The sequence below is a fragment of the Anopheles ziemanni genome, chromosome 2 (genome assembly GCF_943734765.1).
Source record: "Anopheles ziemanni chromosome 2, idAnoZiCoDA_A2_x.2, whole genome shotgun sequence".
Taxonomy (NCBI): domain Eukaryota; kingdom Metazoa; phylum Arthropoda; class Insecta; order Diptera; family Culicidae; genus Anopheles; species Anopheles ziemanni.
The window spans coordinates 31,220,981-31,248,919 of record NC_080705.1 but is presented as its reverse complement, the minus strand read 5'-3'; the positions used below and the strand labels follow the sequence as shown (position 1 = coordinate 31,248,919).

Genomic DNA, 27,939 nt, shown 5'->3' with positions numbered 1-27,939 from the left:
TGAAGGATGATAAATTTTGGGAAATTATGAAGCCTCTGTCAGTTGCGTTTATGGCGATGCTTGTGAACGGAAAGAAAAATCTTTTCACAACAGCGTTTAATCAAACCGTTCGGATCTTTTAACTTAAAACACGTGTACAACGAAAGGCAGTTTTGATTCTTTCATTATTTTCTTAGAAAGCATTGTAAACTCTGAAAGACTTTCTGAACCTTAAACCAGTACTTGTAAACGCGTAACACTGCGGCTTGATTTATTATTGCGTGGGTCTGCAAAATTTTAGTCGTCAAAATGAATTATTTCACTGTTTTATCGTGTTTTATTTAAAGTGTTCAGGCATATTTGATTAAATGTGATTAGTATATAGAGTGTTTGAATTGAATTGAAGTGTATGTTGGCTGAAAGTCATCGGTCGATGAAAGTTTCTATCATTTGTCTTCGGCTAGTATTTTACCAAATAGCACAAGTTATTTCTAAATAACAGTAACTAAAAAATTAAATTAACACGTTGACTGCCATGGTCATTTTTGATAGTCAGCTGTCATTAGTTCAGAAAAGATTAGGTCCTATAAATAAATGAAAATGCAACATAAAAACTATACCAATACTTAATATCAAGTCTTTGGGAAGCTTAGTTTTTGCAAAACCTTCAAAATTCGGTGGTTTAATAAATGTTATAAACTAATTGTATTGAAAAAGATTGTACTAAAAAAGTGTGCTACAAATGCTTGGCTGTCAACGTGTTAAAAAATGTTAGCAAACTACTTACATTACCTAATCTTGAAAATATTTCAAACATCTTGTAAAGAAAACTCAACATCCCAATGCGTTCAGAGAAGCTACTGAAATGTGTTTCTCTTCCTTCGCTCGTCCATTAAGTCTTCACGGAAGCCATACTTTGCAACCCGTGAAAACGTTAACCTACCTCACCTCTAGTATCAGATTGCAAATTAATTATTCATCTCATCACACCCTCCTTTCTCCGTTCTCGCCGACCGCAGCCCGAGACAATCCCGCAGGCCATAATCGACATGACGAAGGTGCTGGAGGTGACCACCGCGGACAACATCACCAGCCACCCGCACTCGATCGCCATCACCGCCCCGGACCGGGTCACCTTCGTGAAGGGCACCTGCCCGGAGGAGACGAAGTGGTGGTTCAACGTGCTGGCCGCCTTTCCCAAATCGAAGGTACGTTCACTTCGGGAGTGGCCTGCTTTTTTCGAGCGGCCAACTTCCCCGCGCGCCAACACCCCCACTCTGGCAAGCCATCAATCAGCATGTCATCGGGTGGTGCATATTCCTAATTGAAACTGATCGATATCCTTTCTCTTCATTCTCCATTCGCGTTGGGGTTCTCCCACCATCCAAATGCAAATGCACACCATCACCCATCGGCTGCAGGGGCGACACAAACGGAACGCGACCTTCCCCGGGGGACAGGCGACCACGATCCTGCAAGCTCAGAGTAAGTATCCTTCCGGAGTTACGGATGGTCATTTTTCACGCACAGAACAAAACATTCCCTCCTCTCTCGACACAGAACAGCGGCACAGAAGGGTGACAGTGGAAAGTTCCGTTTGAATGGACCGGAGAAGAGCCGATAAAGAAAGGGCCAACGGGAACGCGGCCATCGAATTGTGCTGCTGCTAAATCAATCATTCTTACGTTTCAAGCGAGGGTGCGCGCGCGCGAAAATTGATTCCTTCTGCTCGGCTGTGCGGAGGATGCGGAGGATGGCACTGGATGGCGAAGGGGACACACGAGTCCCGTTACATGACGATTGGTTCTCCCCATGTCCGGGGAGCGTTTCGGATACCACCCACCCCTTCCGAGAATGCGCCACCCTTTTGGTGGGGGCAAAAGAACACCGCCGTTGCAAAAGAACCGCTAATACGGCGTGAAGTTACAATGTGTTCCATTCGGCTGGACGTGTGTGTGTGAGTGTGGGTACAGTTGCGAGGGGGTCATGACTTTTTGCTTCGGGAATGGAGCTTGCTAAAACCACGACCTGGGGGACCTGGTGGTGAACATAAGGGGCTGGTCACTTATTTATTTTAAAACCATTTTATTTCATTCTTTCCCCCAAAGAACTTCAAGCCGTAGAAATGGAACACGGATGAGTTCCTTTTTCGAAACGGTTTTTCCACCGGAGGAAAGTTCTCCCCGTGGGGTGGTGGTGACTGGGGTGATGATGATGATGATGTTTCCGACCCTTGAAAGAGCTTTCATTCTTTCGTTCCTCCTTTATTTATCACATCTCCAGCGGGTTGTGGGAGATGTTTCTGTTACAAAATTCCTTCATGTTCGCTTTGTATATCCTCGACGGGGCTGCTACTCGGAGGAATCGCGTATAAAGGAGATGTTTTTGTTTCTTCCTTGCCCCTCCCCACCCGTCCTCTTTTTTTGCCAAGTGTCCTATACGATTGCTTTCACCGAACCGAGCAGCTTCCAGCGTTATTGCTGGCCACAAAGGATCCCACCACGATCGCCACGATCGATTTATCTTGCGCGATGCAACGAAATACCCTCCCCGAGGGTTTCCAACATCCTCCCTCCCCCCCCCCCCCCCCCCTCTCACCCGAGGCCAAGCCACGGGGGGAAAAATGATATAAACCCCGTTATGCAATCAATAACAATAAAAGGTTTTGACATGTAGAACATTTCCCCCTTTCTCCGGGTTTCCCGGTGGAGCGTAAGAAAAGCTGCGCTTCCACGGGTTCGGTTGGCGACGCTGTCCGCGAAACCGTAACCCGCGGTTGCGCGATGCGGATGGCGAAGAAATGTGCGAAAAATTGATGGAAAAACACGCGCCCATGAACAGGCCGTCGAGGGATTTGCACTGCCATCTCTTTCTCCGTTCCTTTCTCCCGGCCAAGAACGTGCGCTAGAAACATTCTTTTCTACCGTGCGTGTGACGTAGAATAATTTCCTTTTTGTTCACCTTTTGAATATTTTCCTATCGCGTTCCAACGGTTGGAAGAAAAACTCCGCTGGTGGGGATCGCAACGGTTTTGCGATGCGAACGTAATGATGTTATTATTGTGTACAGCATTGCCGATTTACTCCATCACGCGGGGCAAAAACTAATCTCTTGGGAAATGGAGGATGGAGTACAAGAAGGGACAGTCGGAGGGGCAAACAGCCCGAACCGTGGGAGAACCGTGCAACATAACTAACGTAATGTTGAGTGGTGCGTTAGGGTTTGCTTTTATTGCCCCGACACTCGTGGTCGTTCTTCGAATGGTTGACGTTTTTCGCGACACAAGCAACGACATAAACGTTGTGTCCAAGATGTATATGCGTGTGTGTGTGTGTGCTTATCGTGGCCTCGGGGGAAAAATAAATTGAACAAGTTTCACTATCGTACGAAAGTCCGAGCCGCACAATCCGGGATCTCCAGCGCAGCGGAATCGTAAAGCAAAACGCCCCACGTTTGCTTATATTTCGTTTTCTTCTTCCTATCGCCACCCCCTCGTTTTTCCACCCACCGCGCTCCACTCGTGTATTACATAATCGCCAGCGCCAATTTAGAAGCTACGAGGCATAATCTCGCCGACCCAATCGTGGCACTTTTCGCCAGAATGCATCCTAACCGCGAACCCAAGGGCGAAATCCCGAGTGCCGTTCTTCGTTCTGCTGCACAGCTGATGTCATTTGGTCGCTTCTTTTCCCTTAGCCTTCCCTCCCACCCCCGACAGACGTTTGTTTTCCGATCTCTGAGTGGTTTTGTTTTTGTTGCTTCACTTGCCTCGTTTGTTTTATGCTGCTGCAACGAGCGTCTCCGGGGAGAAACCTTATGGTCTTTTTAAGGAAGGCAATGCCATTCCGTTTGCTGCTGCATCCCACCGAGACCGAGGGAAAAGGGCACAGGCAGGGGCGGACTGCGCAATGATGAGAAATGAAAGCGGAGGTTCGATTATGAGAAATTGCTGGAAAAATTGCGCCCATTACGCGTCGTTTGGATCCGTTGCGCAACGAAACCTGGACCAGCTGGGTGGGGAGAAATGGTGGGAAAGGGGAGGGGTCAGAACTCCGTCGGAGGCGCAGAGTGGGTGGTACCGGTGCGGTGGAAGAAGATTTGTCAAACGACTGATTGCTTGTAGGAATCGATTGCTGCTGCTGCTGCTTGTTGTTGCAGGCCTGCCCTGAGGGCTTTTCATGCTGTTTCATATTTATGAGAGTGTTTTTTGTATGAGAGAATGTGTGTGTGTGTGTGTCGCTTGCGTGATGCAATTTACTCGCAATTTGCGCTAACGAATGATTCATGGAATGATGAAAGAATAGTTTTGTAAGCTTGCTTGAGTTCTTAAGTTTTAGAAGGATGGATGCATAGAAAAATAGAAACTGTAAAATTAGCAAGTAAACTTTCTTCCCGTTTTAAAATTATTTTAACCATTGAAAAGTTTATAATCCAACACTAGTTTACATCAGCGTTAAATGAAAATTATTCAATTTAACAGAAAATATCTCTCAAATATCTATAAAGAGGCTTAAACTCTCGCAGAAGGCTATAAATTCAAGCATCTTCTAATCTTTGATCAAACGCACAAAAAAACTACACCCCACCCCATGGGATTTATTTGATCAATTGGATCCCAAAGCGGCCGGAACACATTCACGCTACTGGAGTGGTGCTAGAAAGCGTGGACCAACAAACAACGAACGGCCGAAGACGGGCAAACATATTCCACCGCCGTCCGGTTTTTTCCAGCCTTTCGGCTCGTTCGGCTGAACGGCACCACCGGGAATGACATCAAAAGGAGGCGGCATCATCGACGTCCGCCCCATCCCGGGACGCCGGTCCCCCATTTTCCCTTAACCCGGCGTCGCAGAACATCTCAGAACATAATCGAAGCCGTTTCGATTGCGAGCGCGCGCTTTCATTGCCGATGCAAATTTATTCATAATTCTCCTTCCAATTGCGCGCCCCGATGCGGTGCATCCAATTTCCCCGATGCATCACCAATCAACAGTAATTTTCCACTCCCCCCCCCCCCCCCCCCGGCACACCCACCCTTCTTACAGCAGCGCGTGTGTTTCTGTGACCACCCTCGGGATGTTTATTTGCAGCGGAAAAGAATGGAAACCGAGGGATTAACGCTTTCGTCCAGCGATGGGGGGAGAAATGGGAAAGAAAAAGTACCGCTAGAAAATAAACCGCCTCTCGCGACGGGTTGTGAAAGAGGAGGGGGCGGAGGAGGCAAAGAACCACGGCGGGAAGAAAAGCAGCAGCGTGTTTTGAAATGAAATTGCATTCTATTCGAACCGCTTCTGCCCGAGCTGCTCATGAATTTGTTCCTCGATGTTAGAAATTTGCTTTCCGTTCCCATCCACACACATACACACACACACACCTATCGTTGGACACACCCGTCGGTCCTGTTTGATGGATAAGGATACCAACCACCCAACCGGCAAAAATGAAGCAAAACACGAGGGGGAAAACCAATCACATTGCATTTCATCACGCATCGCATGGGATCGGATCATAATCACGCGCGCGCTCACACATACCCCCCATACTCTTACCAAGGATCGATCACCCTCCCACCCTCCTGCGCTCTCAACAAATTCGACATAATTCGTACCGCCGCGCCAAGATGCCACCCTCGTCGCCGTAGCGAATCCGCCGGTCGTGCATAGATTGATCGAATCGTCGATCGGTTCGAGGTTGGTATGCATTCGCGCCTTCTTCTGCACTTTCGGGAGGGGGGTGGGAGTCGAAATGGAGGATGCAAATCCTGGTTGGGGACGAGGGAGAAACCGCGAGACGCGATTACAATCGCTTCGGTGATTGCGAGTGAAGGTGCTTGTTCTTACTCGCTAGAACTGTCAGAACGAAAAGCGATTAGAAGCGATCACAGTGCGCTGCCGTTTTCGTTCACATTACTAGTTTTCGAATATACTAAACAATTTAACGATTTGCTAAATCATCGGTTTGCGTTAAAATCTGAAGGTGGTATTTTTTCGATTTTTTTTTTAATTTAAAAAATCGCTTTTGGTTAATTAAATTCGTTATCCTTCTCTGTAAAGAAAGCGACGACAAAAACATATCTCTACTGTTCGCTGCCCGCCGTCTTGATGGATGGACACATTCCGGGTCCCTCGTGTCGAGAACAACGAGCCGTCCGTCCGTTCTGTTTGGATTCTCGTGTTCAATCAATCGGAGCCACCAATGTGTCCCACTCCGGGCAAGTCCCATCTCACGATCCGTCGCCATCGTTCGCCAAGAACGCCACCCCAGAACCGAACCGACTCATCTCGAGCGTCGGGGCTAATTTTTTCCACATTTTTTTTTCTTTTTGTTTTTGTTTTCCTTCATGCTTCCACTCCATCAGTCACTGAAATAACAAACACACCACGTGATCGAGACGTATGCGCTTGAGAATCGTGGTGTTTAATATAAAACTGAAGCCCTTTTCTCCCTTCCTCCTCTGGGTGGGTCCGCGCACCGCAAGATGGTGTTTATTTATTTATATTTATTCTTGCAAATCCATCTTAAATTAACAAAAATATATATGTACTACGGAGGTGAGCCGGGAAGAGGTCACGGACGTGAGTGGCACGCGAGATTGACGTGAGCTTTGCGTTCCGAGATGGAGTTGGATGTGCTGTTTTTCAAAACCAATTCTGTTTGCAATCCACTTTTGTTGAGTTAATTTTGTTTGAATTATATCAAAACAGAGTCCTGTTTTACGAGCAAATGTATTCCGCAGTGCGAAGAATTTGAAGCGTTACATGTAACATTTATTTTAGAATGAAACTTATTTTCGTATAATTATTTCACTCTTGATGGTTCTCGAAACTGATTCGATTGCACGATCAAAAGCCCTTACATTGACATTAAACAGCGCATCTTTACCGTTCTCTTCATTCACACACACACCCACACTCCAGTGCCGCCACTTGTATGTTTTGCTGCGAAAAGACGATGCGATTGACGGGGAGATGCCTTGCACCCGCTCCGTCGTCACTCGACGGACGTGTTCGATTGATTTTCGCCCCAAAGGTCGCGCACGAACCTTCGTGATCGTCGTGACGATAGCTTCAGCTTCTTCAAACACCGAGAAAGAGGTGGGGATAAAAAAGAAGTCAGCACGCTACGAAACGACAAGTTTATTCTGACGATCCTCTTGGCGTCCGCTGACTGACGGATTGTGCTGCAGTCGATGTTAAAAACCAGCGTCTGCCTGTGCTGCTTTGCTGCGAAAACATTACGCAAAATATCCCACAGCGGGCAACCTTGAGGAGGTGAAAAAACGGACACGATCTTGTTCTGGTTTTCACGCCACAACACGGCGAAGGAGATGGTTCGTTCTGCACGACGCAGAATATCTTCTTCCGAGGCGAAGGTCAAGCGCCACATTTTGCAGACATTGTGAGTGGTGGTTTTCCATTTTCATTCATCGATTGCGTACGTAAGAGAGACGTTTTAAGGGAGCAAAATTTTTCCACCGACGGATTTATTTGTCGTCTCGACATTGACATTCGATTGTGTCGCGGGTTCCGTTCACACCGAACGCGAGGCGCGGGAAACGTTACGAGACCAATCATCGACACCGACACGGATCGTGCAATTTCTGGCACAACGACGCCGGCCAAGGCGAAGAAGGAGGTTCAGGTATAATTCTGCCCTCCTAATTGATCCTTAAGAAACGCGCGAAACAATGCAGCGGAAGGCTGTAAGGAAAAACAGAACTCTTATGGCGTCGAGAACCCCTCGGGGGAGGTCTCGAAGGGAAGAAAATCGTGCTGCGAGGAGTTTCGGGAAACAAAGAACCCCCCGGTGGAGCTCGTTCTTTCCCGTAGATTATGACACACGTCGCCCAACACTTAAGCCACACACACACACTCACGGGAGGGCCACCCGAAGGTGGTCTCTGTCTCAATTAGGGGCACCCTAACCGATTCGATTGGGTGCAATTTGTTAAATGTCAGCTAACCCACCGCACGCGGCCAGCTATAAACCCTACTCCCACGCCACAAAATGTCAATTCTAGAAAATTGCACCGGCCATAATATTGAAAGCGACACCCGGGACGGAACGCGTCCGTTCTTGGCAGGGGGGTTCCGGAATTCAACCGCCACCAACGGGGCGAGAGCTAACCAAGGGTTTCGTACGGTGGTACGCATTCCGACCAGCGCGTGCCTAGAAATCCGGAGCCCCGGGGACGGCCACAGTATTGACCCATATTTTTCCGACCGTTGTCGAATCATATCTTCCGGAACGATCTGGGCGGAGCTCGGCGTTCAGCTCTGATTAAGAACCATCGGCACGATCGAGAAGGAATTAGGGCTTGCCTCCGTGGGGTGCATTACTTCAGATTGGATAAACGCGCCAAACAATTAATTCGCTTGCACCTACCTTCCCCGAGAAGTTTTCCCCGTAACCCTATTCGTAACCCCCCCTGCGTTGTTCTCAACTTCCTTCTCGCCAAATTTGGGATGATCAAAACGATACCGAAAGTTTTCGACCCACCATCATCAACCTTATTATGCTAATTTCTACCAGTTTTATTATTATTAATTGCCGCTTTCGTCCATCATTCTTCTCACCGTGGGTGATCACGTTCCACACGCAAATCCATCCATCGAACGAGTCTCATATAACGTGAATGATGGGATCGTATGAATTCCTAATGCAACTTTATAACCCACCTGATGAAGCTTGTCTTGATGAGGCATCGAAAGCGAAATTCGATCCTATCCGAGCGTGTCAAAGGAAAAGTTAAACAAGTTTTAAACCAAAATCCTAAATGATCTCCAAATGGGACGTTTTTTTTTGTCTGCCTTCTCAATATGTATGTGGACCATATCCAACACCATATCCGATAAGCGGCAGCTAATGATCGAAGTGCTCGTTTATCGCGAAAATCAGCCATCAATAGAAATTAAATCCTTTCCGGGTGGGAAAAAGATAGCATTTGGTTGGTTTTATTATCAAGCCACAAAAAGGTAAATTATTGTTGGCTGTTCGTCTTATCGAAATCGTTGAGTTTTCTCCATTTTTAAAACCACCGAGGAGGTGCGAAATCACTTTCTTTCCTGTTTAGACATCCTAGAAATCCGTGCTCGGTTCGGAAACAAATGCGTAGGACGTGTCAGTCCTCATGTTGTGTGTGTGTTTCACGCCGTCTAGCATTGCCTTTTTTTTATTACAATCACCATATTTCATTAATAGATTTTATTATTTCCCAACACACGCGAAGGAAGGAAAGAAAAAACCCTCAGCCAATCAAACCTACGCCCGCTCGCTAGAACGCCCCAACGTCGCGTAGGTGTTGCGGATTGACTCGCAAACGTGCTGCAACTTTGACGCGCGGCTCTCGAGCACTGAATCGAACTGTTATAACAGTTCCCCCTGCGAACACTTCGCAGACATGTCATCGGCGGTATGATTTATGTCGGTTGATAGATTTGCGATCGCTTCAACTTGTTTTTGCTTTTCATTCACTGTCTTCTAACGCGGTGTGTCCTCGGTTTGCTCTTTGCCGCCGGTTTGAAAAGGGGGGATTGCGAAAGGGAGACAACAAACTAAACAAACAAAAAGCAACCCCACGAACGTCGCGACCGCTCGCAGTTTAACCTCAATCGGGCGATATTCAATTAATCAATAGAAATAATTGTGATATATCAATTGACAATTAAACAATTTAAAGTCGCAGCCGTCTGACGGCGACGTTTGGCCGGAGTTTGCAAGTAGCCAGGGGCGCGCGAGGGAGTGGTTGGATGCATCTCGGCCTCCGCTCGTGTGCAAAAACATTTATTAAAAAGCAAAACTACCAGCAAGCGACCGTGATAGGGACAGATGAGATGAAAAAAGTCGAAAAAGGGATGCAAAAACGGTTCCACGCAAGTCACGATCCCGGAACGCGATCGCGATCTAGCGATCTTCCGTCCTCGGGGGTTGGCTTTCCTTTCGGTACTATTTGCAACCAGCCTTTTCGTGCAGTGAGACGAAACGTAACTTACCAATACTAAAACCACCATGTCGAAGTCTGGAACCTGTGGGGGTTAGTTTGTAGTTGTTTTTTTCTTCATAATTTTCCATTTTCTACCCCATCGTAAGCGATCTTCCCGCTGTTGGAAAGGCGTTAGGAATCTCTACCCGCATGATCCGCGAAAAACGAAAGGGTGAAAAAAGGTGAACGCAGCAAGGGGAAAATGTGCAGTTTGGTGCTGTTTTTCGTTACTTTCGTACGAAACAAGTAGAAGAGGAAAAATCTGCAATCGTAGCATCACCGAATGAAAATGAAACCACCTCTAACAGATGATGATGCCTTCCTTCACGCATTTGGTATTTAAAAACCCGGACCCGCTCGTTGCATCGATGAAAGTAAAAGTCTTTCGACACTGTCAATATTGCAAAAGACGCTGCTGTAAGACACTTTCCTTCCTCAGGTTGTGCTGCCGTGGTTAAGAAAAACGCTAAACGATGTTTCGCAAACCAGAAGAGGTTCCCTTTCTCGTGTCTTTCGGTCGGTTAATAATTAATGGGTTTCACCCGGTTTTCCGCCCACTTGCTATTTGGGGAAGTGTTCGGTTTAAGTTTCGTTTTTTCTTTGTTGGTTGTAAATGTTGCGTTTTTCCAGCTGGTTTAACGCATGTGTTGTTTTTTTTTTCGTTCCCAATAACTACAGTTTTATAATGCAGTAATTTTTCTCTTTCGTTACGCTTTAAAATAAACACTGGGAATGTTGTACGCTACAAATTGCTAGGTGCTCGTAAAATTTAAAATGTTTATATGCATTTTTTTCAACTTCGTTTTTCTCATTTTCATGCGAGATACGTTCGATAGATTCTAACATGAACAGTCTCTTCTTTTTCCATCTTGTTCTTAAAAACATAAATTCGTTTACTTTGCTAATTTTATGACAAACGAGAAACAATGATTATCAAATGAATTATCGGTGATGGAAGGATCGATAATCAATCACTCAACTTGTGCTTAACTATTAGCTCGATGGTTGAGCATGAGAGACGAACATGTAAGAAGAACCCAAATCCGTTGTTTCTTCGAAAATAATTCTTCCCTTTTAGCGCCTTGGGCGTTCGACAATGTCTTCGCGAAAAGCGAAAAACAAAATTGTCTAAACCTTCAAATTCCCACCAGCAGGCAATCGGTTCTGGGCCGCGCCAGTGCAGTCGAAATTCGGTTCGCGTATCATCAATCAATTTTAAACACCCCGAAATTATCCACCAAATCACCGCTACGATCTATCCGCTGCCAAGTGTTACAACATTCGCGAAAAGCACTCGGAAACCGAAGTAAGGGGGAAATACAACACTGCACTCCGCATGTGCATGGGAGGTTTCAAGGGGGCGGGGGGTAGTAGGCAGCGGCCAGCGTTTTAAACGAAAAAAAAACGACGGAGGGCGTCTATGGTGGTTTCGACTAAACGAGACGACGCGAAACTAAATTGCCTAATCGTGATCTCCATTTATCTAATCCATCGTCATCGGCGTCGTCATCCCGCGAACGGCCGTTGTGCTTGCGGTTTCCGAAATGTTGTGCGCCCGAACTGTTTCCCACTGACCTTGAAAACACACACACCAGAACGAGGAAACCCTGCCGAGAGTGAAATCTCGTTGTTGCAGAACGTGCCCCGATCCAGGGTAAACGATCACGACAGTTTCCTCCCGGCCGGCTCCTCGTTCGCCGGCAGCAGCCTCGTTTGCGCGACCTTAATTATGCCGCGATTTGCATCAAAGCTGCAAAAGTCAACCGTCCACTACCCCCCACCTTCTGTTCCGTTTGACTTCTGGACTTGTGCACATGTTTATGATTGTACCCGGACAGGTGCAATATTGTTTAACATTCTCTGATTGTTTGTTTCTTCCTTTATTTTTGTCATTTCAGGTAAGTGTTTCGTGTCTGCCACAACTGGTTGCCACAAGTTTGCCGTTTCGGTATAAGTATACTACAATGTGAATTATTAGACGGCTCCCCACTGTTTACCAGCGTTTTAATCTCCTTACCCTCATGGGGTGGATAGTCATTTAAATAATCTAAATGCACAGAAATTTCATTTTCAAGCTGCGTTAAATTAATTGCAAAATATAAATTAAGAGAAAAACACATTCATCTAAACTGTGGATGGCTTTTTCATAACTCTACCGCAAACATTGTATGGTTTAGTGCTCCCCGTACGACCAAGTGCTTCTTCTTCGGTCCACGCCCAACTATTATTTTCTTCGCATGATCCGCAATGAAATCGATAATGAAAGCATTTAGCATGATTAAACGGTAGGCACACACGTGTCATAAATCACGGCACGACTAAATGTCGTAAATCAAGCGATACTTTGGTAGCATAAACTTACAGCGTTCTTTTCGAAGAACATAAAAAAAAGACCTAAATATACCCCGACTGTGTCACCGCACGGGTCCAAAAGGAATACTTCGCCTTCCAAGAAGCAAAAGTTTGCACCCGAAAGGGGAGGCGATGCAGTTGTCGTTGCAACTTCTTGACGTTATTCACCTTTCCCGGCGTTGTTGTCGGCGTCGGGTCGTGTTGCTAAAATGTTGCCTTTGCCAGCCTCCGGTAGTTAGCTCTGGAGGGGGGGAGGGGGAGGAAGGATCAAATTTTAAACATTCTTGCGACGACGAGATCCGGTGAACCAAGCAAAAGCGGGAGCTACGGAGCGGAACGCTATTAGGTAATTTCGCACACACGGTTGCGGCGAGCTGCACGAGGACGATTTATGAGCTGCACCCGTCCGTCGGTTGCAAGACACTCGCTGGCTGGAGGTCAAAGATTAGTGCAATATTTGTGCCCCACGTTGCCGTCGAGACGGAAGGGTTCGCAGCTGCAGGATTGGTTCGTGAGGTGCTGCGTTTTGCAGACGAATGGAGGGAATGTTTAGCACCCGGAAAGTGGAACAGAATCTTGTGCTGGGAGAGAGAGAGAGCTCTTTGGTTCTGAGGACAAATATTTTCAGTGCAAGGTGTGTTTATCTTTATCATTTACATAGTCTAGACTCTAGACGATTTGACACGTCTTAAAACATTCGTAGGCCTACATAATCTTGGGCTTTATAGTCGCTGCATGCACATTAAAAAACCCTTTTAAAATTTATTCTACCGTAGCATACTTGGCATTTTTGAATGCATTTCTGCTCACCCAAGATGTCACAAATGAATACATTTTTCAACTGAACTTTTTTATGAAATTTTCCGTGATTACAACCCGTTTCACGGGATGAAATATTTCAACAATTCGACAACTCTGCTTTCATGTTAACGCCGATTTTTTTTCGACTCGCTTGTTCTGTTGAAGTCTTAAGGTCCTCTATCAAAAAGGGTTCGGGAAAAAGGGCAAACCGAGCAGCGCATCGGCCAAAACTAACCGTGATCTGGCACCAAAAGTGCCTGCCGAGCATGAATAATGCAACTGCAATCGAGAGAAGAGGGTCGGGCTTTCCGTTTGACGAGGCTGCAGCTGCCCGAAACTGATTGCGAATGCATACCGTGACTGTGTGATTGTAAATTCTTCCCCCAAAATACCTTGCACATCAGCATCGCGGCTGATATCTCAATATTTTTTCACCTCTTTGTCCGCCAGCACCTTGTTATACAGCCTTCGTTCCGGTTGCGTTTGGCTTTTGAATGTGGATAACCAAAGGAGAAATACGTTGCAAGTCATGAAATCGGAGATGGTTCATTCACTGAATAATGCAACATGCGGACGACATAAATCATCGGAAATTCGAATCGATAAACTCGTTTAGAACATCGTTAGAATTCGTTTGAAGGCTCGTAAAGACGACATCAATAAAAAAAGAGAAGAAAAAAAAGGGGATGAACGTTTTCCCCACCTTTCCTTCAATGGCCAAACGTAAGTCGAAACGAAACGCACAGCTTTCAGCCGATTTTGCAATCGATCGTCAACGAATACCCTCCGGCGGTCTCGATCGATGGGTCCACCGCACGCAATTCACTTTCATTCTCGTTGTGCAAACTTCGTATCCGAAGATTTGAGGCGGCAGTTTTCTTCGATCGTTTCGTTTGTTGCACATTTTTGGTTACCTTTCTTATGCATCCCCTTTTCGCATCTGTTTTCGATTTGCTGACCCGCTGGTTGGTAATTTTTTAATCAATCGAAATCGTTCGCCATCGAACCGACTTGACTCTGGTGGGGAGTCATTAATCATTTTAAAATTTCATTTTCGGGGGGAAACTTCGATCGATCGAAACTGATCGCTGTTTCCTATGAAATGGGGTTTCAGCTCGTAATTTTTATTTTAGATTCTCCGAATCCACACCTCTTCAATATTTTATACGCTGGTGGAAAGTTCCATTTAAGAAACAATGGTCCTTGGATGAAAAAATCCCAAAATCGAACGTTCAGACCAAGGAAATAAAAAAAAGTTGTATTGATTTATTCCTCTGATGGATCGATACGGCCATATTTGTCAAAATTATTGACACTTTTTTTATTGGTATTTGCATAGATTGGATAAACCATAACGAAGGCTTTTAACTTGGGTTGCAACCCTTCACTTCTCATGTTTAATAATTGAGTTGTTTTTCTCCCAAAATTATTAATGTTACTGTGATCTTAAGCTAAGATAACCTATTAAAATTGTGCGAAGTTAAAAATGGGCTTCGAAAGGCATCCCTATGATTATGATTTCTATCTTAAACAAATTTGACAACAGAAAAACACCCTGAAAACGGTTAATATTGGTTTAAAAAAACAAAGGTATGTTCAGCTTGTTTCCACTTGTTATTCAAACCCTGATGCTCGAAGGGTTCGACATTTTTTGCGATAAATAAATAAAAAAAAACACATACATCCCTTCACGTCGCATCGAGACATGACTTTCGCAATGCGTCAATGCCGCCGCGAGATTGCTGAGGAATTCGCGGCTTTCTGAAAGATGCAGGTGTTGTTACCCGTGCTTAAAACGCTTCGAGTGGCATGAACCACCACGTGCCACTTGTTCCACCGTGGCCCCCCCCCCGTCCCCGCTTCAACCTTTCCGAAATTATGTTTGCGGCAGGCTTCTTTTTCCACGCCAAACGACCGCTTCGTGACCGCGAACGTTGGTCAAGTGTCCGTGCGTGCGTGTGTGTGTGTGGCGTCGAGAGTATGATTTTGCTTGTTGGCAGATTACCGTGCCAGCAACCAACGAGCAGGAGAACAAAAAACATCCTAAAATATGTGCCCAGTTCCTCCACCCTCCGGCCCTCTTCGCATGACACCTTCGCCGTCCGCTCGCTTTGTCGCCGGAATTGTGCCAATGTGCAATTAAAAAGCCTTGAAACACAACCGCGGCGATTCCTTTTTGTGGCTCAGGAGCGCCGGCGGGAGGGTGAGGGTAATTATAAACGGCCGATTATCAGCGCAACAACTTTTATGCTCGAAATGTCAGACACACTACTCCACTCCCTCCGCCGGCCCCGCGGGGAAGGAACTTTTGTTTTCGATGGATTGGTTTTTCGTCGTCGCTGCCTGCCGCTCCGGAGTCGGTTGGCTCGGACGAAGGATGACCGGTTTTTCGGTCGCTGGCTGATCCCCATCTCCTCCCGAGGCAGGAGGTTTGAATGTTGAAACACTATTTCTGGCCCGCCCGAGGACAGTGCGATCGGCTTCTGGTCCTTAAAAGGCAGACACTATCGTTCGCGCCGCTCCTTACGCACAATCGCAGGTGGAATGACAAAGGATTGTCTTGAGTCAATCAAAAGAGTCGAAACAACGACTAAAATGTCTTTGGCACATAATGCCATGGGGTGGCGTCAGGCTCCTAAATCAAACATTCCCTTAGATGGTTAATCAGGCGCCACGATCGATCCTATATTTCAAACCTAAATGGTAAAAATAATTATAGATTCTTAAAACAAACATGCATCATGAATTGTGATCTGGTTTGAGAAATGAAACGATCTTTCAAACGATAAAAGTATGTAATTATTTCGTTTTCAATTTCAAATCCAATTTCAATCATTATTTTTACCTAGATTGACGCCCGGTGATGCTCGGTTTAGAAGGGATGGCGAAAGGAGTTATGGTTTATTCGAGTATTCTGTTTTTATTTAATAGTTACCATTATTGCATATTTGAAATGATTGATATTTCGTATTAATTCCGCATGTTGTATGAATCTTGCTGTATTACTTTTGGTCAATATGTCTCTTTCGTTGACATATGTCTCTTTCGCTGACTTACAGTTAAGCCCAGCGATGAATACATACGCGTATTGGGGTTTTATGATTCTAATTTTGTGTTAATATCAATTAAAACTTAAATTGCTACCATTATAAGTTGCAGACAATCATTGGCTAGTGCAACACAAATTAAGATTTTGTACATTTTTATTTAATGTTAAGAAATGTAGAATGTGCACATGCTTGTTTTGTTTCTGTTGATAAAACTGAGTTTCAAAAGTAAAATTTAGATGAGTTTATTAAAAAACAGAAATCAATCAAATCTTCAAAAACATCTGAAGTATTTAAACATTATGTTTGGACAGTTTCTGAATTGACGGTTCAGTATTGGTCGACTTTTTAATGTCCACAAATTTGTTTTCCAATAAATAACCTAAAATACATAATAGATTTGGTATCTCAACTAAATCCTTTCACGTTCGAAATAATTTAATCCACGTCGTAACAAAAACACAAAAATTATCTGATCCTCTCATTGGGACATTTTCTACTTGCTAAATGAAAGCGAGTGTTGGAGAAACATTCTACATGGTTCGAAGATGCATCGTTAAAGATTTTCGCTGGCACTTTTGGCGTTCGGCACAGGAAGACGACCCGTTTTCACGATCGGAAGATGCAGTACCGAACAAGAAAATAGCAACCCCACATGACATCGCATCGTCGGGACGCTCTTTGGAAAATTGCCAACAAGATGTTTTTGCCCTCCCCGAGCCCTTTTCGAATTTTCTCCCCAACGTCGCCCGACACCGATGTTGTCGAAGTTTCTGTATGAACACATACACACACACCGACCGAAATGTACAGACGGAAGGTCTTGCATATTCCAAAATAGAAGTAAAAAAACATGCATGACATCTTTGACACTGACACTGGCACTACCGCGCGTTCGTTTTGCTGCCCCGAGCAGCACGAGACAAAGATGATAAATTAGCTTTTAATGAAGCCTAGGCGGGCGAGCACCGCACACAAACGCAGGGGGATGGCAAGGATGGAGAACCTGTTCATTCGTTCCAGAAGGGGGCTAACGGTGGGAGGAAGGAAAGAAGGAAAAACCAAACCCGGGCAAAAGGGCACACTTTGTGCCGAGAAGGAAGCATAGTGTTTGCCAAAAATGAAGAAAACTTATGCCACCGACACATGCACAGGAAAGTGGTGGATGGTGGTGAGGGAGGAGGGCATTGGAAGTGTGGAACATTGCGCATCCGTAGACGATCACACCTCGCAAGGTTCCCTTTCGTTCGGCAACGGATCGCTCTGCGGACGGAGCGCGGTTAGCAGGGGATCTAAGGAAGCACAACCAAATGCGCATAAGAGACCCGGTTGCGGTCAGCGACCCCACGCGGCATGCTGTGAAACCATGGTCCGGGGGAGGGGGAGCGTACGTCGAAGAGAGGCCGGAGGTTTCACGAATTATGAAAGTGAAAACTTGTCGCGCCCGGTTATGCGATTCGGTGTCCGTGTCGTGTCTCTCGCTCGGGTTGCATTCGCCGTTCGCGTGCATTCGTCGTCGATGTTGATGTCGATCGGTCTCGAGCTGCATTCGCCGTTTGTGAGCTCCAAACACCCCTTCCCCTTGCCTTTGCCACTGCGACATTGGTGCTGGCGACGGGCTGTCTTCCGCAGCAGTATCTTACCGGCCAGAACGCTGTATTACATGCAGCCCGAAAAATCCCCCACGGCGAAGGCGACCCATGTTTCCGCGGCGGTTTATTTATTCGCCCAGTCAAAGGTTCGGATTCTGATTAGCGCGAATTTGCAGCGCGGAGAGATAGAAGATAAATCGATAAAAGGACGACAGACACGGTGTCTGGCCCTCTGGGGAGCGGGATTTGCGTGCGCTGTCTGGGTAGTTTATGCATCCGTTCCTTCGGCTGGCTGCTTTTCTTGGTTTCTTATTTCGTTTTGTTATTCTTTAACCCCTATCGAATGTTTCCCTGATTGTGGTTTTGTGTAATTCGTCGCAGATTAGATTTCACTGTTTGAATTATTTTATTTTACGAATTAGTAATGTTCTTGTGGAAACGAACTTCTAATACGATAACATATTTATTGCGAAGATTTTGTTATCTTATCCTTCCTTACAAAACCGTTATCCATTTTTTATCCATTTTTCACAGTCGTTGTTTTTTTCTTAATTTTTAGTTTTGAACATTACACTGTTTTTTCCTTTTACTTATACTTTATAAAGCCCGATTAAATCTTACTTCTTGTAACGTGGAATTATTCAACTTTAATATTTTTACTTAACAAAGACGCCTTGTTTTCAAATATTTGCATTAATTTCCTTCCTGTAATACCATGTTTTTATCACAATAAACACGGATAAAGTCACTTACTAATCCGTTCGCGATTCCTTGTACGGTTACATATTTATTGCAATGATTCTGGTATATTTTAATTCCTGACAAAACCGATCATTTATCTTATCAATTTTTCACTACCAAATTGATTTTCCTTTTTATTGTATCTCCACCAGTCCCTCTTTTATTTATTTATTTTGTAGTCAATCACTACCGGTATAGTGATTGACTACAAAATCCAAAACTTATTCAGTTTACTTTAATATATTTACTTTTCAAAATCCACTTGGTTTCGAACATCCATTATTTTCTCGGTTTAAAACTATGTTTTATTACTATAAACACTGTTTTCGAATATCGTCCGATTTTATTGTGCACTTGTTTTTTCTCTGTCAAATTGAGTTTCCTTTCGTGTTCTAACACTAAGCATCGCTTCTTCAGCCTCTCCTTTTAGTTTCATATAGTTAAAGCTACGGTTGAGTATCACTATACCGGTCAATCGAAACTTATTCGATTTTTTCAGTATTTCTTTTTTGTTACAAAGTCGCCTTGGTTTCGACTGGTTGGATGCACTTCCTATGTTTTAAATCATGTGTTTATCCACCCAATCATTTTCAACCGCGTAAAACAATTCCCCACCGACAGCCTTTTTTATGTTGTCGATAAATAATAGCTCTTAATCGTCGATGGTTTCGTTTTCCATTTTTTTCAAGCCATGTTTTCCCGCTTGTTTCCCCGTGGTTGTCTTTTTCGTTAAATCACTACAATAATCATCCATCCGGTCACTAAATTAATTCCTCGCGGGGCCAATCCTGACCTTTGGCTGCACATCCTCTGCGCCGATTGGTGCGGAACAAAATTTCCTTTAATTAATTACAACCATTTTTCGTGCTGTCCCCTCCGTCCCATCGTCTTTGGGTGTATTGTTCCTGTGTTTATCTTACTTCCATGCATTATTTCGCCGCATGGTTCGTGCTGGGCGCTTCCTACAATGTTGCCGGGGTGAGATTTATCAATGGGCACGGCGTATCGGGTATTCCTACCCCCCTCCGTGCGGTTGCCGTTATCCTTTTCCGATGCAATATTTATCCCCCCTCCCATCCACCCTGATGACCCACACGTGGCCTTTCCTGCGGTTTGGAGGATTGGACTTGATAAGTTTCGCGTGTAATTATAATTTACACTGTCACACCAACGGCCACAATCACCTACTGTGCGCGTGCGGTGTGTGCGATGTATGTATGTGTGTGCGATGTTTATTTTATTTTACACAATAACTGAAAGGGTCGGTTAAAAAACCGCAAACACCCGGTTTTTCAACCCCCACCATTTCCAGTGATACCACTTTGGCCCATCATCAGAACGGGGCGATTAATTTCGCCTCCCTGCGCGTTTTGTTCGGAGGGTGGATAAGTGCATTTCGCTATAATATGTACGTCGAATGTTCACAACATCTTTTTTATTTGTTGTTGCTGTTCACTCGCTTCGATCGCTCCATCGGCAATGTGTTACAATGTTGCACCGTCGTCGTCGTCGTCGTCGTCGTCGTCGTTATTGTGCCACACGTTGGCACCGGCGGCAATATAAACCTCGCCCACCCCGCAGCATTTTCCCAGCCCAGAAAGCATGCAGATGAAGGAGCAGATGCAGTTGGAAGGGCTAGCATTGGTTGCGCCGTGTGCTGCATTCGATTGCAACGCTCATTTATCAATTGTATGATAATTGCACCGAACAAAGCGCATCCGCTACGGCGAATGGTGGAAAAGCTGGCTAGAGTGTGTGTGTACGATCGTGTGAGGCTAGTTTGCCCAAAGGAACGGCGACTGTTCGCCTCGCAATGGAGCAAACGTTTGTGTGTCTCTGCGATCATAATTTCTTCAACATCGAGGCAGAAACTGTGCTTGCAGAGGATGTCTTATATGCCGCCGTCTTAAATGCCACCTTCAATGAACGCGAGCGAGAAGCGACCGTGACGACCGGGGTTTGTGTTGTCCATTTCCCTCGTGATTGGAATTTTCCCCCTCCCCCACCCAGACGAGATGGGCTTAAATGCTGGATGATAATTTTCCTCGCCAAAGCTCCCTCCCCTGGCACGCCACAAATGTGCCAACTGCCGGTTCAAACAATGCGTTCTAAAGTGCTCTTGATTTACGGTCACACCTTTTGCCCATATGCTACAATTATGTAGCGTTCAATCGTCGGTGGCAGAAGATATATTACATGACCGGTGTGACAAGCTCCGAGAGACATCCAGACCAGGACCTGCGGGCGTAAGGGGTATGCGCGCCGTGTGTGTGTGTGTGCGTTATTATGTGTAATTAGAATAAAATCGAAACCATCACTTTCAATGCGAAACCGATTCAGGCAATAAATTGCTCATGATTTTCCTCTGTTTGCCGCTGACCACACAATCCAAACAGCGTTACACTCTGCTTCCAGTCATCTGCAAAACCCTTCATAACGATTAAATTCAATGGCAAAACGAACACGCACGCACACGCACAAGCGCCTTGCCGGACCGGGTGTTAAAGTGTGGAAAGCTTTCAGTTATGAAATAAAATACGACATTTCCAATCAGAATCAATGGAGTGCCATAAATTGGCCTCGCGGTAGCCAGTTAAAGCGGCGACTCGGAGCTGGGGCGGTTTTTCTTATGCTCCGTGTTTTTTTTTATTTTCCTCCGTCCTCTTATCTGCTCGCTGCAATTGCACGTTTCATTGCACTTTCCACTGGAGTGTGTGGTGGTGCCGCGGTGGGAAGGTAATTATGTAGCACTCGGTTCGGGTTTGCCTCGCAAAACTGTCGCCGGCCGTAAACACTCTCTTTAAAAACGGTGCGATTTTATTGCGGATACAACGGATGGGGTCACTTTTCCGGCGCTCCGTGGCGTAGCAGGAGTTTTAACAAAGTTGATAATGATCCCCCTCTCGCTATCGTCAATCGAGTTCGATCCGTTGGGGCCTACGGGGTGGCGTCCAAAAGCGCCCAAGTTGTCGCCGGGGCGACTATTAATAAAAGTGGATCGTAAAAAAAGTGAACAAACATCTCCTGGTTGTTCTATCACCGTTTTATAGCCAAACGCGCAACTATTTTGTATCCATTTTCTGCTCGTATTGGGGAAAGGGTAGGGGGTGGCAAAACCGAGGAAAAGTGTACCGCAAATGGACCCGATGCACTTGACTAGTTTATAGCTCGATTTAGTGTACTTTAAGCACCATTCCACGTTACAATGTAAATAAAATGGCGGCTGGTTATATATAAACGAGTGGCTTCACATGTTAATTTTGTTTCTCTCTTTCTCTCTCTCTTTCTTTTCTCTATTTGTTTTTCCCTTCCGTGCACCCCCACAACGCGTCTCTTGCACCGATCGTTTCCCTTTTTTTCCTGCACCTTCCTTCCCGAAATCCTTTCCATCCCTATTCCTCCACGTGTGTATGTGAATGTGATGCACTTTTCCTGATACCCGTCGCTCGTTGCATGGTGTGTGAACCCTTGTGTGTGCGTGTGTGTGTGTGTAACTATGCATGGTGATGGTGTGCACCGGTCGCCCTGGCGCTTCGGATCAGCAGTGTACAGCGAGTCGCAGGCGCAGATTTCGACCAAAAACGGCACTCCGGCCGCACGAGACAAGCTGGCGCTGCAGCTCGACACTGGCAAGGCCCAGCCGCGGCTTCGCACCCGCCATCGATCATCGGTGGACGTCAGTGATTCAGGTGAGTCCGTAGCTTTTCCCACATTTTTTCCGATTTCGGTTGAGTTTGTTATACATTTTCTTGTTCCTATTGCACCTGATTCAAAACGCGCCTCGGGTTGGTTTATTTATGCTGATTGCACATTTTCTCACCTACGCATGGAAACCTGTCACAAAATAATCACCAACTCCCCCTTCACCAACCCGACCACTCACGCACCCTGAAGCCTCATTGCAGTTTTGCACTCGAATCGAGCAAACATGAAACCCTTCTCCCCCTTCGGGCAGAAGGCCGTCGTGTAATGTGTGATAAAATCAATTTAAATTTGTCATGAGCTCAACGGAATCCACTTCTTCCGCTCTGGTCGTTCTGACTCGTTGCCGAGAGTGTTGAACTTCTTTATGGCCGTGTCATGTGCGTTGGCCTTCGGTCTGCGCGTCGGTGCAGACAAGTGTACCATTTCCGAGCCGGTACCACAAGTGCTAGAAAAGCGGTCACAAATCACGACTGGAAGTGTAATAAAACTCCATGCAGAGTTCATGGTTCATTACAAAGTACAAAGACGTAGGTCGAATTTTCCAAAGTGGACGGCATGAAGATGATTTGTTTATTTGTTAAATAACTCAACGAAAATACATTGTATTTTCAAATTGTCAAAATTTGTATTTTCAAATTTTCATCAATAAGTAACTAAAACTTATGTTAACTGGACGCAACATACATGTGTTTGAGCATTAAAATTAAAAGTACAGGGTTTCGATCTATATAATGGAATGTTGCAAGTGATAGAGGAAAAGTTTCAACGACACAGGGGATATAGACAGGCGCATCGGGGAACTTTGCAATCATACAGGGGAATATTGCAAATAGCAAGGAGAATCGTGCAAACCCGTTGGGGAACTTTGCAATCGATTTGGGGAGCAACCTATCAACTATCAACAAAGCTCATCGTTTTTTTGTTTTTTGTAAGACAATGATGTTTCTGTCGATAATAAAACGTTTCATCGTTATTTTCAACTAAAATACAAACAATGTCGTATTTTTTACCTTGACAGACGAGTAGAAACAAGTGGATGAAAAATTTGAAGGTATTAATTTCATTAGAATCAGATGACTAAAAGATGAGTAAAAATATACAGCAAATAATATACTTTTCTTGTGTGAACGAACCGAATCAAAGTAAATAAACAAAATTAAAACAAACGAGGACTTTTGTTAGGTTGACAACTTGATCCCCAAACCGGTTGCAAGCCTTTCTGTTCGTTATGCACATTTCCCTTTGCTGTCCGACATATTCCCCTATATGGTTGCAATGTTCTCTCTACCGGTTGAAAATATCCTCTATGATTTTAAAATGTTCCCTCTACCTAATGAAACATTCCATTATATAGATCTAAACCCTATATTGCTCACAAGTCTAGGCTCATAACGATGGTTCGGAGTATCGATCTCTTCTTGGATCACTTTACCAATAAACACTATCTGCGCTACCAACCAATTTAATTTTTCTAGTCCCAGAAGCGGACAGTAAGAGTGATAGGCATGACTTCATATTTTACAGTATTTGTAATACAAAACTTGATAAAAATCTACTAAAAACCCCATTGATTCCTGATTTATTTAAGAGAGAGTATCTCTCGTCGACGCAACCGTTTGCATTGTGCATGTTTGGCTCATTAGGCGTACAATCATAGTCTGTGCCTGCGTGCGATATCACAGCCGACGCCTTTTCTCCACACATTACCAAGGCGTGGCGTGGCATCGGAAACATTCTTTCAATTAAGTAGATCCTATCATCCGAACCGCGGGCAGCATAAACAACGGCAAAAAGTATAGTGTTTTAATTTGAGCTGTTGAGGAGAAAAAAATCATTTAAACCCCGGGACGATGTTGATGTTAAGCCTCCCGGCCAACTCCCAGTGATGATCCTTAAGATGATCGTTGCAACGGTGGCCCCCGGGCAGTTCGATCTCAAGGTTGCGCGAGAGCAGCTCGTTCTCTAGTCATGGCTAAAAGATGAAGATGAATGATTCCGAGTGGAGTGCGGTGTGCCGCTTTGCTTTGGACCGCTCCGGGACATTTAGCTACGCCGCCGAACGAACGCCGTTGATATCGGCAGGATGGGTGTATACTTGGGGGCCAGAAGAGAGTCCAGCATCCGGACACCACCACCGTAGGAAGCAAGCTTATGTGGCGAGCAGATCAACTACTCGCTTCGGGGGGTATGCGCGCGATGGGCTAATAAAATGTTACGTCCCTTCTGCAGCAGCAGCAATGGCAGAGGGATGGTTGGCCGGTTAAGCGGTTGCACACGGCTTCCCTGGGGTTTGACACGTCTCCACCGCCAGCGTCATGACGCCTTATGACGATCGCACGATCGCTGCCGTTCGCGATAGGCAACGCGATAGTGCAAATCGTTTGCGCGCCGCTTCGATCGATCGCAACCATTATTCCGCAACCTCCGCCCAAACCGCCGTCGACGGCGCCCGATACGTTTCTTATCGGAAAGCGTTCCCCCCACACCGATGCGCCGTCGCGATCTTCGCCCGCACCCGGACGCACAGGAGGAGTAATTACGCATAAAACTTAATTAAAATTAATGAATTTTATAAATAATACACTTTATTGGCACGCAAGCCCGCACGTCGACGCGTTGCGTGGCGTCTCGATCGCGCATCGGCGTCTGGAGAAGCGAGCGAATTTTACCTCCAGCGAATTCATCCGCCGACAGGATATATTCGACCGCAAGATTCACCCGACAAAAGGGACCATGTTTTGATGGGCCGATCGTACCAACTTGTCGCCGAGCGCCTGGTGGACACTCGTTCGTGCCAGGACGACATTAAGCGCGCTGCCCCAAGCCCGGGCTGCTAATCATTTTCGATTAACATCGTCATGTTGACCCGTCGGCATGCGATGCATGGCTGCGTAACACAATCTCCACCGGAAAGCGTCCCGCTTTTGATTGATCGGACACACCGGCCGGTGACGAGCCGGGGTTTTTTTTTTTTGCGAAATTGGTCCCGGAAGGTGCGTAGAGAATCTCGTTCAAATCATCATAAATTATGCGCAGTGCCCTCGGGCCCCGCACCGCAGAATGGACGGTTAATTTTAACGATGATTTTTATGTGTTTATTTCACCGTTTGCGTGTGCGCGTGCGTTTTGTGGCGCCTGTCATAAAAAAAAAAGATATGTGGGTGTTGAAAGGAAAGGAGCCTTTCTGATTGGCACTTACCTTTGTTACGGCCTTCTTAAAGTAAATTTAAAATAAAAATATTTACAACCAGAAATATAACTTGATGCAATATTACAAACACATTTGCTTCGCTTCCACCTTGTTTTTCTTTGAATAAGCCCTCCGATTTTATTGCCCACCCCAATCACAATGATTTGAATACTTCAATGCACGTCCGATCACCGATATACATCACACGCTTTATTGGCACGTTTTTGGCATCGATCTGATCAAACTGCCTTCACGATCAATAAAGCAATGTTTAATGCCCCCCACCGTAAGCAATAAAGACAATCCGAATTCACATTCAGCACGCTCGCCAAATCCACACCCCGATCGGGGCACGGTAAATAAAGACATAAAATCATATTCGTTTCACACACGACGTGCAATTCACCCGACGATCGTGCGATCCGAGCTCGAACTCCTCCACGCCACGCAAAACTGCACCTAAAACTGCAACCCCGAACAATCATTATCCCACGATCTCGCCCATGCTGGCCTACGCATACACACACACACACACACGCATACAAACTGCAGACGTATTTGCCACTCTTCGCCAACAACCGCCGAACCCGTTGCGTTGATTGTATGTTAAATTAATAGATCCACATCAAGAAATCGCACCGTCAATCGACGAAATGTGATCCATCTCTGCATCTCTCCCCCCGTCCATCCGTCACGGCGTCGTCGGCCGCCCGATTGGCCCGCGGCCACAAATGCACCACTGGCGACCGGCTCCCGCGAAACCGATGACAGGGAAACAACGTTCGGTTTGATTGAGGGTCGATGCCGATGACGATAAGAACCAAAGGCAAGGTAGTCCAAGGGGTGGGGTGGAAAAAAGGCAAGGATGAAACGCGTCCGGCCAACAACGATTGTACAGGGTGACCATTACCATGGCTTCGAAGAACAACGGGCGCACTTTTGCTGGTGCTTGAAACCACGCCAGCACGGCTCATGAACGCAAGCGGGGGCAATATGATGCTGCTGGACTGCTGCACGACTTTTCTTCCATTTTTTTTTTTTTCAACCCGCTTCCCTCTGAGAAATATTCTCGGCATGTCGGCAAAGTAATTGATACCACGCGAAGAAGCACCACAGTGGATCGCGCACCGCGCAATCTGGATTGCGATCAACTACTGACGAGTTGCAAATATGTCTGACTTCTTCATTTCAGTGGGTGGACGATGGTATTCGGTTAACGAGCACGTCTGCAAAAGATCAAACCAAAAAGCCATTTGTTTCCCAGGCAGAACGTAAGCGACATTATGTTGTCCTAAAAGAGTACGATGAAATTTTATAAATGCAGTAGACTCGCGATTGTTCGAGATAATGCGTGGCCCAGCTTCCACGGATAGGTCAAATTCGCGGAAAGTTGCTGGAATGATGGATGAAATGATGAAGAAATATTAAGCATTTTCAAAAGCAATAAGGAAATCAGCAGGTTTGGAAAGCTTGTTATATTTTACACTAATATAAAAATGCATTTCAAAATAATCATAAAAAATAATCCCGATTGAATCATTACATTCCGAACGTGCAAAGCTAAGCACAAAAAATTTTTTGTCAGGTTCGTCGCTTGATGCCAGTTTTTGCCTTCTTACGTACGGTTGAAGTCTTTCGTTTCGCCACGTGTTTTGTCCTACAGTGTCGCTCATTTTTGCAAAGTTTACTAGAAAAAAAAATCGTATAAACATACTCACGCATACTCGCACACCCATTCATATCCTCGATAACGCTGGGCAGACGCGGCCAGGTCGTTGATCGAGTAACGATTTCACTTTCATTTCGCTGCTCCCATCATGCTTCCTGTTTCCCAAGCCGTCGTCACAGCGTCCGTCACCGGCTGTGGAGTGGACAACTTGCGTCCCCGAGATAGGAGACGATAGAAGGTAGCAGCAAGACGTTCGAAAATAGAGTCGATAAACGATTGATTGAGTCCCGGACGGCGCTGTTGTGAAAAGTGACCACGATGGTAGTGGATACGGAGCGACTTTAATTAACAGACTGTCCGAAAGAAACCCAAATCCCGCACCACAGGATGGGATTATTGTATGCGTGTGTGTGTGTGTGTGTAATGTGGGACGTAAGTGGGATTTCGTGTTTATCTTAATATGCGTACCACGCCACGATTTGCGTCAACGTTTTCCCTTTCGATAAACTGCCCGGGACACCGCGGGTTTGACATTCATTCAGTTTTAAAACTTCATTCGAAATTCACCACGAAATGGCGGATGAAATTGTCTCCCCTCTGCACCGCGCTCATCCCTACCTCCGTTCCGTTTGTCTTTTCGGCAAACGTTAATGAAAGACGTAGGACTTTAATGCTCACAAGCGGAAGCAACCCTCGCTTTCTTCTCGTTCCACCGAATCACGGATCGTGTTCGATTACTTATCGTCGTCGCTTCGGACGCGTCTGATTGGACGCGGACGCGAAGGAAAGTAAGCACTTATGTTTCCGCAGACAGCGCGTCGTTCGCACAGACTCAGGCTCCGGCTGGTTTACCTTCCAACGAAACGGCGGTAATTCGGATG

At 45.7% G+C, this 27,939-nt stretch overlaps 1 protein-coding gene across 1 annotated transcript in view; it reads left to right on the top strand.

The window, feature by feature from the left end:
- LOC131293378 (centrosome-associated protein CEP250) overlaps positions 1 to 27,939 on the top strand; it is a 141,293-nt gene that overhangs the window by 85,610 nt on the left and 27,744 nt on the right. The window contains exons 4-6 of the mRNA XM_058321457.1: positions 999 to 1,187; positions 1,401 to 1,464; positions 22,040 to 22,183. Of these exons, the coding sequence (XP_058177440.1) occupies positions 999 to 1,187; positions 1,401 to 1,464; positions 22,040 to 22,183 (397 nt within the window). The remainder of the gene's footprint in view (positions 1 to 998; positions 1,188 to 1,400; positions 1,465 to 22,039; positions 22,184 to 27,939) is intronic.